The sequence below is a fragment of the Bombus vancouverensis genome, chromosome 7 (assembly GCF_051014615.1).
Source record: "Bombus vancouverensis nearcticus chromosome 7, iyBomVanc1_principal, whole genome shotgun sequence".
In the NCBI taxonomy this organism is placed as follows: domain Eukaryota; kingdom Metazoa; phylum Arthropoda; class Insecta; order Hymenoptera; family Apidae; genus Bombus; species Bombus vancouverensis.
In genome coordinates this window covers 12,867,041-12,880,576 of record NC_134917.1, presented here as the reverse complement: position 1 = coordinate 12,880,576, position 13,536 = coordinate 12,867,041, and the positions used below count along the sequence as shown (strand labels likewise).

The 13,536-nt window shown below is 40.2% G+C and overlaps 3 protein-coding genes across 4 annotated transcripts in view; 2 read left to right on the top strand and 1 right to left on the bottom strand.

The window, feature by feature from the left end:
- The window catches only part of Pi3K21B (phosphatidylinositol 3-kinase regulatory subunit alpha), a 36,874-nt gene extending 27,036 nt beyond the window's left edge, over positions 1–9,838 (bottom strand). Inside the window, exons 1-6 of one of the 2 annotated variants that reach the window (XM_076620037.1) lie at positions 9,710–9,838; positions 8,936–9,008; positions 8,171–8,501; positions 7,980–8,093; positions 7,817–7,906; positions 7,696–7,743 (exon numbers count right to left, since the gene is read on the bottom strand). In XM_076620037.1, coding sequence (XP_076476152.1) covers positions 7,696–7,743; positions 7,817–7,906; positions 7,980–8,064 — 223 coding nt within the window. In that variant the 5' untranslated portion in view covers positions 8,065–8,093; positions 8,171–8,501; positions 8,936–9,008; positions 9,710–9,838. Of the gene's footprint in view, positions 1–7,695; positions 7,744–7,816; positions 7,907–7,979; positions 8,094–8,170; positions 8,616–8,935; positions 9,009–9,709 lie in introns of those variants that run through there. The other variant, XM_033332674.2, reaches the window with a different exon arrangement.
- Positions 9,691–13,536, top strand: part of LOC117156047 (uncharacterized) — a 61,438-nt gene continuing 57,592 nt past the window's right edge. Inside the window, exon 1 of the mRNA XM_076620041.1 lies at positions 9,691–9,793. The gene's annotated coding sequence lies outside the window, so the exon portion shown is untranslated. The remainder of the gene's footprint in view (positions 9,794–13,536) is intronic.
- Positions 10,190–12,653, top strand: LOC117156022 (armadillo repeat-containing protein 6 homolog). The gene is made up of 5 exons (XM_033332678.2): positions 10,190–10,433; positions 10,895–11,226; positions 11,310–11,605; positions 11,685–11,950; positions 12,044–12,653. Exons 1-5 carry the CDS (start codon positions 10,317–10,319, stop codon positions 12,407–12,409), a joined length of 1,377 nt encoding a protein of 458 aa, XP_033188569.1. The 5' UTR covers positions 10,190–10,316; the 3' UTR covers positions 12,410–12,653.

The following is a 13,536-nucleotide window of genomic DNA, read 5'->3' as shown; positions in this document are numbered from 1 at the left end:
CGTTAGCGCGTGCACACGCACACGAACACGCCGATACCCGATTACAAAGAGAACTTTGTCGTCACTTTCTGCATACAAATCTTATCTTGGCGACCGTGCATGGTCGCGGTATCGAGCGATATAAACAAAATGAAGAACTTTTTTCACGGCGCTCTAGTTCGATTAGTCGCGAGTCGTTGCGAGTATTTAAATGGACATCGCGATAACAATACGCGGCATTGTACTGAACCGACACAGGGGGGCTTGCTGGGGGCACTATCGACTGTTCGGCACGGCTCAAGAAATATTTATCGATACGATAAAGAGCATATTTATTAAAGATAAATAATAAAGAATCGTCGATGTCGAATCTCATCGACGACGAGTACTGGAACTTTTCCCCAGCAACGTAAGTAAGTAGATGGGCGCGTATATACAAACAAAGCGGCTTAATACGGGCAGATGCTAGGGATGGAAAGAGCCGTTTCGCGTGCTTATGAAATCGGTCGATCGCGTCGATTCGTATAATGCAACGCGTGCTCCCTTTTGCTTCCGTCAATGTTTAAATACGGCAACGTGACGAAGACACGCTCTGCTGCACCCGTATAATACGAGAGTGCCGGTAACTCGTTTTTTATTCCGCTCTTTGACTGGCTGATACTTTCGTCGTCTCGCGCGTCGTCGTACGCGCGCATATCGAAAGAGTTAACGCGCAAAATAATTCCAACAGAGAGCTGCACACTGGGGGAAAAGCAGCGATCAAAGCAACGGCAAGTCGATTCCATCGATTACTTAACCATGTAAATTGATTCGTATAAACGGATTCATGCTTGATATCGTGTTGTTCTCTTTTTCTTTTTTTTTTTCCTCTTATACGCACATTCTACGTTCGGTCGGGATACGCCGACGTTTCCATTATAACGTTGAAAACGTGTTGAAGCAGAAGTCAAAGCGAGAGAACAGAGAGCGAGAGAGAAACTTCGGTCTTTCCCTCCTTAATTGCTCAGTTTCGATTCAAGGAATCGCGAACAATGACATATAGGAAAATAGGAGGAAGCGTAGGCAGCAGATTCTCGGTAATGAGACGAGTTACGTTACAGCGGTACGTAATCGACAAAATTGCGGGTGCTTGGACGCTAATAATTAACAAACGAATATAATCACCGAACGGAAAGTGACCGCTAGGAAACGTACGTGCTCGATCCGCGAACGCGAATCGCGTGCACACGTCCTTCGGTTTAATCATCTCGGCATGTACATATGTATGTATCTTTGCGAGAAGCTCGAAAGATAAATCGTCGATTCTATTTTCGAAACGGAATTATTTTCACGAGGATTTTCTTCGAAATTCCAAGCGAACATCTCTTGGAAACATATCGGGCAGGAAGACGTATCGTCGCAACGTCGAGATTACCTCGCAAGACGAAATTGACGGTCTGGTCCGCATAAATACCGGCGTTTTAATTCAACGGGAACACCATCAGCGACCCATGTCACCCGTAAACTAGGAAACTCGCGAAATATGTCCTATTCTCCTCGTGTCGACTCCATCGTTTACCCCGGTAATCCTGAATTTCCCATAGCAACGTGACGGTGCACTCCATTACCCATGACCTCCGCCCTGAGCCTGGGGGCTTCTATATCTGCGAATCAATGCAGCTCCATTGCGTGCATCCCGGTCCCATGTGTGTGTGCACGTGTACACGGTTACATGTAGATATAACAGTCGCCGAAATACAGTCGGTAGCCTAATCGGAATGGTCACGCAACGATTGCTGCTATAGAGAAAATAAGCACGCGTGATCGTTTCCTATCGCCTTGTTTTCCGTCTTCTCCACTGTCTCGCGCGTCTGTCTACCGCGTAATTTACATGTTACACGAGAAAATAGAGACACGTCGATCCGTATGGAACGGGAACACGAGCCGTTATACCGAAAGCGAACGCGATGCAATTCATTAGCGATTGCCAACTAACAACGCGTCTTGTATTTTACGAAGCGTCAGTTCCGTTTATCCTTTAAGATCGGATAAAGCCGAGCGAGCCATTTATTCTCCCGTGGTCAATTTGAATACATTAATTTTAGCGTAGAGCGAAGAGCGAGGGAGGAAGCGTATCCGTGCGCTCGCGCGCACGTACGATTCCAGTTGAATCTCGATATCGCGTGGTAAAAAAACTCGAGGAACACGACGAGATAGGGAGTTCTAGTTTTATCCGCGACTTCCGCGAGACTAGTTGGAACATTGCTCGAATAACTCTGGCCGACTCTTTCCAGCTATACAAATATTCCGCTCATAAATATGTATATATTGTAAATCGGTTATGCGCCAAGACCGCTGGAAGCGTATCAAAAAATGGAACAAAAGGATGATGAATGAATCGTATTGTGTCAGCAGGGCGAAGAGAGGGTTGAGCCGCGGCGAAAGAAAAACGATAGGCGTGTGCTCGAGCTATCTGGCGCTATCGAAACTTATTACGGTCGAAAATTATTGCAACGGCCACGTTTATTAGAAGCGGCGAGTCAACGCGTTTCCTTCATCCATCAATTTCAATCGCCGCGCGACCGCGTGACTTTCTCGCACCGTTCGCATAACGTGAATAGCGAAAAGTATAACGCTGTTCGTGACCGGTGTCGCATACTCGCCGATACTCGAGGTTAACCGTGGGGTGAACGAGAGAAGAAACGGCGAACGATGCTGCGAATCTGGCAAGAGATCGATCTCGAACTCGCGAGGTTCGGTGGAGGGAAAAGATCGACGAGCTATGAAAATAAAGAACACGAAGAACCAGGTAGGTAGAGGAGTAGACGGCTGCAAGTCGAGTAAAGGTTTTCTCGCCGAAACCGTAAAAGCTGAACGAAGAAACTCCTAGCGAGGGAATCCTACAAAAATGCCCGAACTCCGGCTCGTGCAACGACCGCTCCTTTCTCTCGCGAACGCCAACAGGCAGAAAGAAAAAAGCCGGTAACTGCGCGTTGCACGATCGAAAAACTTGGTCGAGTAGAAAAACACAAAGAATTATTTAGGTGGACCGCGCATCGAGAGAAAGAGCTTCGTCGTCCGTTAAAAGAGACGGATACATCGAGAAAATGCGTGGCTGAAATTGAAAATGCGAGAAGAAAAAGAAAAAGGCAAGAAGACAGAGCGGAGAGCGGCTAAGCACCGAGACACGAATGATCCGCATGGTGCTCGAAGGTGCTCCGAAAGAGGGAACTCGCCTGTTCGAGGTGGACGAGTTAATTTTAGTTTAATCGACCGACCTGATACGAGAAGCTCGTGTACGAGCGCCGGTGCACGTACGTAAGTAGGCAGTACGTATCCGCGCACTCGAGACCGAGTCAAAGCACGCCTTCTATACATACGGAAGGACTTGTTATGCGTCGCTGGCTTACGTGTAACTTCGACAACCGCTGCTTTTCCCCACCATGGAATTCACTTTCGAGTTTCCCGACTCTTGGACATCGCGTCACGAACTTCAGGATACAGGAATCTCTACGTGACTCGATGCAGTGGTTCCACGCGTGTATTCGGCTATTCCAGATAAATAGCTTGCTACGTAAACCGCTCACTTTGATACCGGTAATTATTTATTCGAATTATTTACTCAGTTATTTAGGAGGGCCGCTGGAAACGCCTGGAGACGAACGCGTGTATCTCTTCGACGATCCCCCACGTAAACGCGTAAGACTCGACCGTTTAAACTTAACCGGATGATACTCGTAGCATAACTGTAGCGGGTGCGAGAGGCTTCCGTTTCACAGTCAAAGTGCATTCGGATCGGCCGTGTAAATGGAACGGGCGAGGGAGGGTTCGAGGTCGTTCGGATCGAAATCATTCAATTAAGGCCACAGGCTACGGAACAATCATCGGGCCCGACATCGAGCGACGAACGTAGAAAAGACACTTTCCACTGACCCTTTCGTACGCGTCTGACGATCGTGGTCGATTAAGATCGTCGACGATCCAGCCGCTATCGAGAGGCTCTCGTATCTTTGCCGCATAGCAAAACGATGCATCGCTGCTTACCAGCAACAAATACGGAAGTTAAATGTTCCCTCGTCGATAAGAATGTGCAGGGCGTTCTCCAGAGATGAATCGAATACAAATTAGAGGAGGGAATGTCGAAGTAAGTACCTGGACGAGTAACGAGCCACGAACGTTCGAACGCGCCTAGGTTCGACAGCACGAATCCACGAGAGAGAGCGAGGTTTTCGTCGCATCGCCGGATACATCGAGCAACAAGAAAAGATTCTTTTTCGTTCGGTTCGTTGGCGAGAACGAAAAATTTCGATACGCGTCGATTCGTCGTTCGGTGTATGGTTAAAAAGTGGAAAAACTCGTGTATCTGCTCGGGCAGAGGGGAAGGGAGACACGAACCGGGGAAGCCGGAAATCGAGGAAAAAAGGGGGGAAAGCGGCGGAAGGGCGAAGCGCTTGCGCGACGAGCTCGTTTCCATGGCTTCGTTCGTTTCACGTAGCAACAGAAGGACTTTTGACCCCGTTCGATTGTCCTTCGAAACAACTCGGTGCCTCATCGTTTTCTCCCGCTTTGTCGACCGAGAGAAGTGAAACGCATCGTTGAATCGCACTTAAGCATCACTCCTCTTTAACCTTAACGCGTGTACCATCTTCGTTTCGATAAGACTTTACTTTCTGCCGGACGATGATTCTCCGTTTTTATAATCTATTCTAGCTCGTCGCGCATAGTCGAAGAGTATCACCGACGAAAATATCAGACGGCTAACGTTTTTTACGCGCGCAAAATTTCAACCTCTGGCGCCACTCAAAAAAAGACAGGTCCTAAACGTCGATGAATTTCGAAAGCGTCGATCACGAATGACGCACGAGTTTAATTTTACGAGCAGATCGATGCGCGAAGAAAGCCACGATATGGACGTTAAGTGGCACGTACCTGAACAGCGCTCGTCGATGAATAGAATAATTTCGATATTGTCTCGTTACGATATATTCTAATTAAAATACATCTGGGTCCCGTTTTTCCAAGAAGCGCACCAACAATTTGCCAAACGAACTGTACCGGGAAAGAATTCTAATTGCGATCAGGAATTATTTTCGTGAAAATGCACTTGCGGATTTTCCTGACAGAGTTTCCCGCGAATCGAGAGGCGAAAGTCACGAGAGCCACGAAAACGCTGCCAAATCTCGATCGGTGGTTCCCCGTATAACTTTCAACCAAAGTCGACGAAAATTTCTTCTCGAGTAGAAGAAAGAAAGGAATTTCGAGGAATTTTTTTAGTCAGATTCTGTGAATTTTTGTTCGGTGACTCTGAAGCGAACGCGTTCCTTTTCAACGACAAAACGAAAAAGTCACCGTTTCATATAAAGAATGGAAGTATATTTGCGAACTGAATAATCTACGGTCCACGGTCCTCTTATTTCAGACCATACGAGAGTATACTTTGATGCGACTCTTTCATCCCGTTTCTTTCCAGTCTACGCTTTTTTCCCGCGCTTAGTTTCTACCATAACTATGCGATTGCACGGACTTTCACTCCTGCTTCCTTTTTCTCTATTGAATTAAAAAAATTATACTTTGAGATGATCGTTCCATCTGTTATTTAGAAATGCTCTATTTTCCTCTCTTTCTCTGGTACACGCGTCTGCTTATGAATCACGTACGACTTTATATTGAATATAATGTACCAATGTTAACCCTGCGGTATTACATCCATACACAATCCAATTAACGCTATACGAGCGAATTATATACAGTCTGATCATGAAAATATGTGAAAACAGCATTTTCTTAACACGACGACAACCGTTTCGAACAATTCCACACGCATGATAAAAATCTTAATACAAAAAAAATTACTAAAAAAAATATAAACGATAAAGGACTTTTATCTTTTAAAAATAGCCAAATCCAGCACGAGTAAAGAATGCAGAACCCCGCTATAGTATTCCAGGGTTAATCGTTCCCAAGAAAAAAAAAAAAAAAAAAAGCTAATCGTAAAAGCGAACAGTCATCAGGTGTCCGTGAAATCCAACGTGCTAAATCGGAGTTGCAAGGACGTATCGAGCGGAACGTAGGTCATGGAAGGGTGTAGACGTTCAGAAACGTGTCTTAGGGACAAGAAAAAAAAACCGTTTTATCGTGATACGACTTTTCCTTTCCTTTTATTTTTCCTCTCTCTCTCTCTCTCTGTTCTTCTTATTCCAGTTTCCACCAAGCAAAAGCGTCGATATCGGACACGGAACAAACGCGCTGAGAAGCACGTAGGAGTACTTGAACATCGCGGTTAGGTGACCCCGGTAATCGAATGCACAGATTTTCAATGATTAACCACGGGAGGCCTGGTTGATACTCGCCTGATTACGACAAGGAGTAACACGCCGCCTAGGAGCGTGCAAAACGACCATTGTACGCGTGAGCGCATCACATCAACTACATCTCGGATTTCTGCTTTCTTTCGTAGGATTTCGTGCTAATGCGACTGAGTGAAAAAGCACTCGCCTCGCACGCTTGTCTGCTACGTGATCGCCGCACGGTAGTTTCCTTTTCCGAGCGTGAAATCCAACGAAACGTAAGTAATTTCGTTTGCACAGTTGCCAGCCTATGATATCTGCTGCTGGCTGGCCTATACGCCAATATACGCTCGCAAGGAACGACCCGAAGAAAACCTCTGTGCTCTTCTATCTCTCTGCTCGCTAATTTTGTATCTTCCACGTATTCGTGGCGAGCCTCGTCTATATTCGGCATACACGCCCGCCAAAGATGCCCGAATTATCATGAAATAGTTCTGGACTTATCGCGAGGGATATGACGCATCACGGAAATTCATTCGATGTCATTTTCATCGAAGTCGATGCACATCTGTATCGAGAAGGGTACCAGGAACAGGAGATTCTCCGATGTCAAGGACCGAAATAGCAGTAAAAGTTATTTTAAAATGCAATCGTTATAATAAGAGAGTATAATCAAAGAGCAGGAGGTGGGGGATAATAGTACGCTATCTGTTTCTCTCTTTGCAATCGGCATATTAAATGACAAAGCTGGTAGAATTATTAATAGTCGTTAAATAGTATCGATCGAATGCAAACGAGCATAATGGCGGTGGTTTGGCGAATATTTAAGAAATTTTATATATTTAAGCGGCATAGGGACGAAGCTCGGTAGAGAGTAGATACGTTCCTGAGTCGTACGATGGCAAAACGTCAGTGGTGGGGAACAAGAGGGACAGGAGAGGGTTGTGGAGTTTCAGAAAAGAAACTGCCGGCTGAGCTGGAAACGAAGCGAGGTAAGGTGAAGGGGGACACGATAGTACGCCACTTGAAATCACCGCGACTGCATGTGTTACTATGCTACGCTGCCGCCCTCGACGGTGATCGAAGAAACGACGATGAACTGCGTTATCGGCGCACGCGATTTGTCTTTCAAGAGGACGATCATGTCGCGAATTTCTTTACGCGGTCGGTACCACTTATGATTCACGAAACACATTCAAAAAATTATCGATATCTCGATAATCGCTTTTCTTACGAATCTACGTGAAAACCATTAGCTGAAATTCAATGTTCGCATCGGTTCGAAATGTTTCGGTTTTTTACGGGTTTAAACGTGTTTGTTCGATCGAATCAAATCGTAAACAAATTTCTTTCGGATCTACGTATGACACGAACGAATTGCAAGGTAATCCTTTAAATTTGAATTACTATTGCAGTAATATTTATCGTAAAAAATATTAAAAGGACTCACCTTTACACTTAACTCCCACTCTTCCAGTGCCCCAAACATAATCGTCACCTATAGAAATCAGTAAAAAAATAAATATAATTGTAAAAAAAAGATGTAGCTCACAGAATACTGTGATACTTACAATGCTTACAAAGGATAGGGGTTAAAAAATATATATCTATGAGGACGTGATTACTCTTGGGTTTTATATTAGAAGACTCGGCTACATATACTGCAACAAAAATGACGAATTAGTATATATTTTATGTACTTTATTCTTATTGCAATTAGAAATTATCAAATACCAAATGGCCTATTGCTGAGGGTTACATAAGACGACTCTTCTTCATTATGAGTGTCTAAGTACGGTGATAAGTTTCCTTTCAGCATTAGGACTTCCTCGCGTGTACCTCCAACGTCTGAAAATAAAACGGTCGTTGTTTTAATCATTCGATTTTATAAATTTGAGATCTTAAAATCTGACAAATTTTCATACCGGTACAAAGTCTTGCTCTTAGGTCTCCTGTTGCTCACACAATCACGAGCACCGTTTCTCTTTCCTCGAAAACGGAGCGTTATCCGAAGTTTATTAAGAAACGATCACATTAACATATTATTTTCTCCATGGAAAAATATATTAGAATTAACTCATTTGTCAGTCATACATTGTATGTAAACACAAATAATTTTGCACAACACTATAATCACAGAACATAATCTCTTCTGACCGTTGTGCATCCTCTTCTTAGACTTGATACATTTTTATCTGACTTTATTTATACCATTGATCGTGTCAGAACAGATTCTTATTCAATAATCGATGTACACTAGTTAAAAGTATTTGTAGCAGTTTGAGCATCATTTAAAAAGTGATTTTTCTCATTTTATAAATTTGATTTTTTTGTTGATTATATGTCAAACAGCACCCGAATTATTAAAAACTTACAGTAACTCTTTTTTAAGGCTACTCACGTGTATGTATAGAATTATATTTAAAAATCTTGTTTGATAAATATATATAATATATGTATATATATATATATGTATATGTATATATATATGTATATATATATATATATGTATAGCAATGTAAATGATGAACTACGATACTTTGAGTGTCGGCTCCTTTGGACACACAAAATTTATCAAAGTAACTTGATATGAACACAATGATAACTAGTCATGCATGACAATGTGATGTATCATGATTTTATCATTCTTTCTTGTATTTCTTTTGTGGAGATCCACAGTTCAAATATACCTCTTCCTTCGAATGAACATTTATTTCATGCCGTGTCATATCCACTATCGTCTCTTCAAGCCTAATGCTATTTCTGAAACAGAAATAATATTTATGAGATTCTTTGCGCAATTCTCTACAGATAAATTCATAAAATATCATAGCTACACTTTATAAACCAATGTATTTTTCAATATGTGAAAACATTACAATTACATTGAATAATATATACTAAAATATCTGTTAAATCAAAAATACTGTGATAATCGTTACAAAGAATACACAAATTAACTTTTTATGATGGAAATTGCGAATGGAAAATACGAAAAACATAATATCTATTCAACGAATGACGTGAATGGAGTACGTAGCGTTTAAAAGTGGCCAAGTTATAATCAATGAAATGTTATAATTTTATGAAACTCGTTGCTCTGTTGCACTAAAAAATTAATTTGTAAATATCACAATTCATTTTAATCACATGGCGACTTTTATACGTACAAAATTGTATAGTGCACGCCTTTGATGATGAATGGAGCACAGCGAAGTTTACACGCGTGATAAGTAAATAATCGTAAGAGCAATGCTTCTTGAGCTCTCATAAAGCATTCACTTTTCAGATGCACGTAAAAATCGTCGCGTTGTTAGCACAATAAAAAACACAACGCCCAAAAGTGATTCGGAAAAGATTAGGCTTCTTACGGGCAAGAAACTCAGCGGAGCTATCGGTGGGGATGCGAGAACGAGACTTGACAATATAGGTATCGTGTAGCCGATAAACGTCAGAAACACTACCTTCGCACTTCGGTACATCGAATTCTTGAGGTTTTCAATTTCGGCTGCCAACAAATCGACGAGAAAACTTGGAAGGATCAAATAGTAAGTGACAAAGAATTGTTTCCCTCGATCGCAACACGTACGAACACGGTTAGGCCAGGCTAAGCAGCTGAGGGCGCTGCAATCAATCATTGCTTACGTTTTGCCAGGATGAGAAACCCACTGGTTCAAATTTATTTTCAATCCTCTTTACCTCCGTTACGTCGATCATTTAAATATGTTTTGGTAACAAACATAAATAATTTTATTTCTGTTAAGAATGAGCAGGTTGCAAAATAGCTTCGTTAAAATAGAATAAATATAGTTTACTCTATTTTAACGAAGCTAAAATATTTTACTTTATTTTAATAAAGCAAAAGTAGTATCTTAGGGTCCCTAGATTTACCCCCACCATTCTGCGATCCGATCGTGATAGGTATTTAGTATAACGTATTACAGAACACGATCAGATTGACATTTGTCTTTTTGCTCTCACGTGGATAAGGATAACGCATATCGTACTCTCGCAAGACAGCATTCATTTCCTAATATAGAGATTCAGGACACGGTGAACAAAGGTATAGCAATGGTTCGCGTAATTACTCAGGAAACTTACGATGAAGTTGTTAACGAAAATATGGAGCAATTTTCGATGACTCCTAAAGAAGCTATAGAAGACGCGGTAAAACAATTCGAAGCTCAGGTATTCAGATTTGTTTATTTCTGTTTTTATAACTTAGAGATTTGTGAGAAGCGCTTGTTCATTTGTTATGAAGTCTACTGCAAATTGTATAATGTGTCATTCAGAAGAATAATTAAACTTTTAATGTTATTTAACACATAGAAGTTCTTGAAATTGAAGTTTAAGCTTAAACAAATAGTGCATCTATACTATTATGTTAAAGGCATATTTTCCATTGAGTTAATTGTGTTTCATAGGTAGTGATTGTACGATAATAAGATCAAACTTATATTATTTTTATATCGTTTGGAATTAATTAATGTCTTTTCATACTAATAGCTAACTACCATATAAATGTCAATCTTTATTACACTGAATTGATTGTACATTTCAGAGTATGATGTGCAAGAATACTAGAATTCAAATAATCTAGCACATGTTACATAAGTACATGGTTGTTTTTATCACCTCTATTTTTATAGGGTGTAGACTTGAGCAACATCATTAAAGATTTAATTCTCAATGATGATAGCGAATTAATCGTATCTTCTTTAAATCAAATTAATAATGCTATAGAGGATCAGAATTATGAAAATGTTCATCATACATTAGACAAATTGAGAAATGAATTAGACAAAGATATCGCACGTAGAATATATGCTGGAAAGAAGGGGGCATATAATACTTTAATAAAATTAATGAAAGCCTGTCTTAATAATGCTACTATCATAAAATCGGCATTGAAAGCTATTACTTCATTAATGAATGGTAATCCAGACTTGTTGAATGATGAGGGAATAGCCTTGCAAATACAGTAAGAAGTTATTATTAGTTATGATCAGATATAATGGGTAATAGTTCTTCATCTGTACATTATTCCATCGTTCCATTTGTTAGGATTTTAGATAGATATCCAGATATTTCAACATTACAATTACTTTTACGATGGATAAGAGAATGTTGTATAAAACACGAGCTTAATAGACAAGGTATTTTTAATGCGGATATCTTTAACAAGCTTAAAAAAATATTGATTCGTGATGATACGTCTGGACCCGAGTTAAGAGATGCTTGTGCTGTAATTAGAGCCTTGGTGTTAGATGATGATATTAGACACGAATATGGAAAAGCTCATGAGCATGCAAGTGTTATTGCAAAAGGAGCCCTCAATGTCCTTACTGGGTTGTTGCCAAGTAAATAGCATTTAATCGTTCCTGTGTTTAGAAGTAATTGTGTACATGAAGTTTTAACATTGTATTTTATTGTATATAGGATATAAGAAAGATAAAGGGGTCGTGGGTGACTTAATGATAACTTTAGCGGCGCTAATCGTGCGGAACGAATTTTGTCAGGAAGTAGAAGATGCAGGAGGGCTAAAGTTTGTCATAGATGTTATGATCGATCATCCAGATTCAGAGAAATTAAATTGGCAAGCCTTAAAATTGTTGAAAGCCTTAGCTGGAAATGACGATGTAAAGTCTCATATTATAACATCAGGCTGTGGCCCTTTGATTGTTTCTGCTATCAGTAGAATGAGAGTAAGTTTGCATTTTTCTGACGTTGCTTTTAATGAAACACGTTGTCCAGTAATTAGTCTAGATCGTTGTATTGAAACGTTGATCACATCATAGGAATCTGAGTGTGTAGTGACCGCAGGACTTGCATGCATTTCCGCATTAACACTGAGGTGTCCCTCAAACGCTGGTGTGTTTTACGATTGTGGAGCGCCGCTTGTAATCGTAGACGCGATGAAAGCTTATCCTAAAAGCGTGACTCTGTTGAAACAAGCTGCTTGGGCTGTACGCAATATGTCTGTACGAAATAAGGCAGAATGTTCAGAATTTATTACTCATGGTATAGAGGACGTCTTGACAAGTGCCCTTAAACTACACGGTTCTAAGGTCGAAAGTGACGCGAAGGCGGCTTTGAGGGACCTGGGACTGAAAGTAGAATTGAAAGAACGATGGACCGGTAAAGGCGTATCCATGAACAATTAATCATTGTCATTGCGACCATATGCGACTTGAAAATGTTTCAAACATTTTTTACATTTTGCTTGAAAAAATGTCAAATATATATCAAAACTTAACAGCTGATATTAGTATTTTTCATAGCACTCGTATTTATATGTATTATATATATATATTGTTTTTTTAACTTGTTTTTTATATACTAGATATATTTATATGTTGTGTATTATTATAAATTTATAATAAACTTTTATCTTTAATACGATAAAAATGTGATTGATGATTCACGATTGCGCATGAAAACCACTGATATAATTCTTATCGTGACAGCTTGTTTGCTGATATTGTTTCAAAAAATCGGATTTTCATAGTTTTATCTTTTCTTTCTTTTTATTGAACAAACACAAAATCTTGTTTGCCAACACGGGAACAATACATTTCCGAAAAATTGAGATTCGGTTAATAACAATTACGCGAAGAATGTATCTTATTTGCTAGACATTTCAGACAAACTTTTCAATTCGGTTACCAATCTGATTCGGTATTTTCGTAAAGTATAAGCTCGATTTTTAATATTTTGTCATTTCGGATTTTCAAGGTCCTTTTGAGCAACGTCAGGTGTATAATATACATGTATCCGATTATTGGGAATGATATCCGAAATTACATCCACGTTTAAACACGTAAACACATCCATGTATGATGTACACTGTACAACATTGAATTTTGCCGATCAGTCTATACTCTCCATTTTTCCTTTACACGTCTCTACAACAGATACAATGATAAACCATCGGGAAGAAGTTTCCATGAAATTACCCCTCCGACTGTTTTAACAATAGTGATAAATGTACCCGACGCAATAGATATTGTTCTCAATAGGCTTTAGTAAGGATTTAAAACATTAAGAATTAGTGGGTTAAAATTGATGAAAACTTCTCATGTTATAGACAATGTTCTTTGAATATCATAGAATACACATTTACGATGAGGAACTGGCGCTCGGTCCGCGGCATTTCCTTACATCGATAAACCATTGTTAATTATTCTTCGTTGTACTTCACTCCTGCAAGAGACTACGATTATATCACAGTCTTTGACGAGGTCACATTTGCTGGCGAGCTCTATACGTCTCGAGCGAATGTGATAATACA

Coding starts and splice junctions, on each gene's coding strand:
- LOC117156022 (XM_033332678.2), top strand. CDS start 10,317: ATGGTTCGCGTAATTACTCAGGAAACTTACGATGAAGTTGTTAACGAA. Junction 10,434..10,894: donor TAAAACAATTCGAAGCTCAG/GTATTCAGATTT, acceptor CTATTTTTATAG/GGTGTAGACTTGAGCAACAT. Junction 11,227..11,309: donor GGAATAGCCTTGCAAATACA/GTAAGAAGTTAT, acceptor TCCATTTGTTAG/GATTTTAGATAGATATCCAG.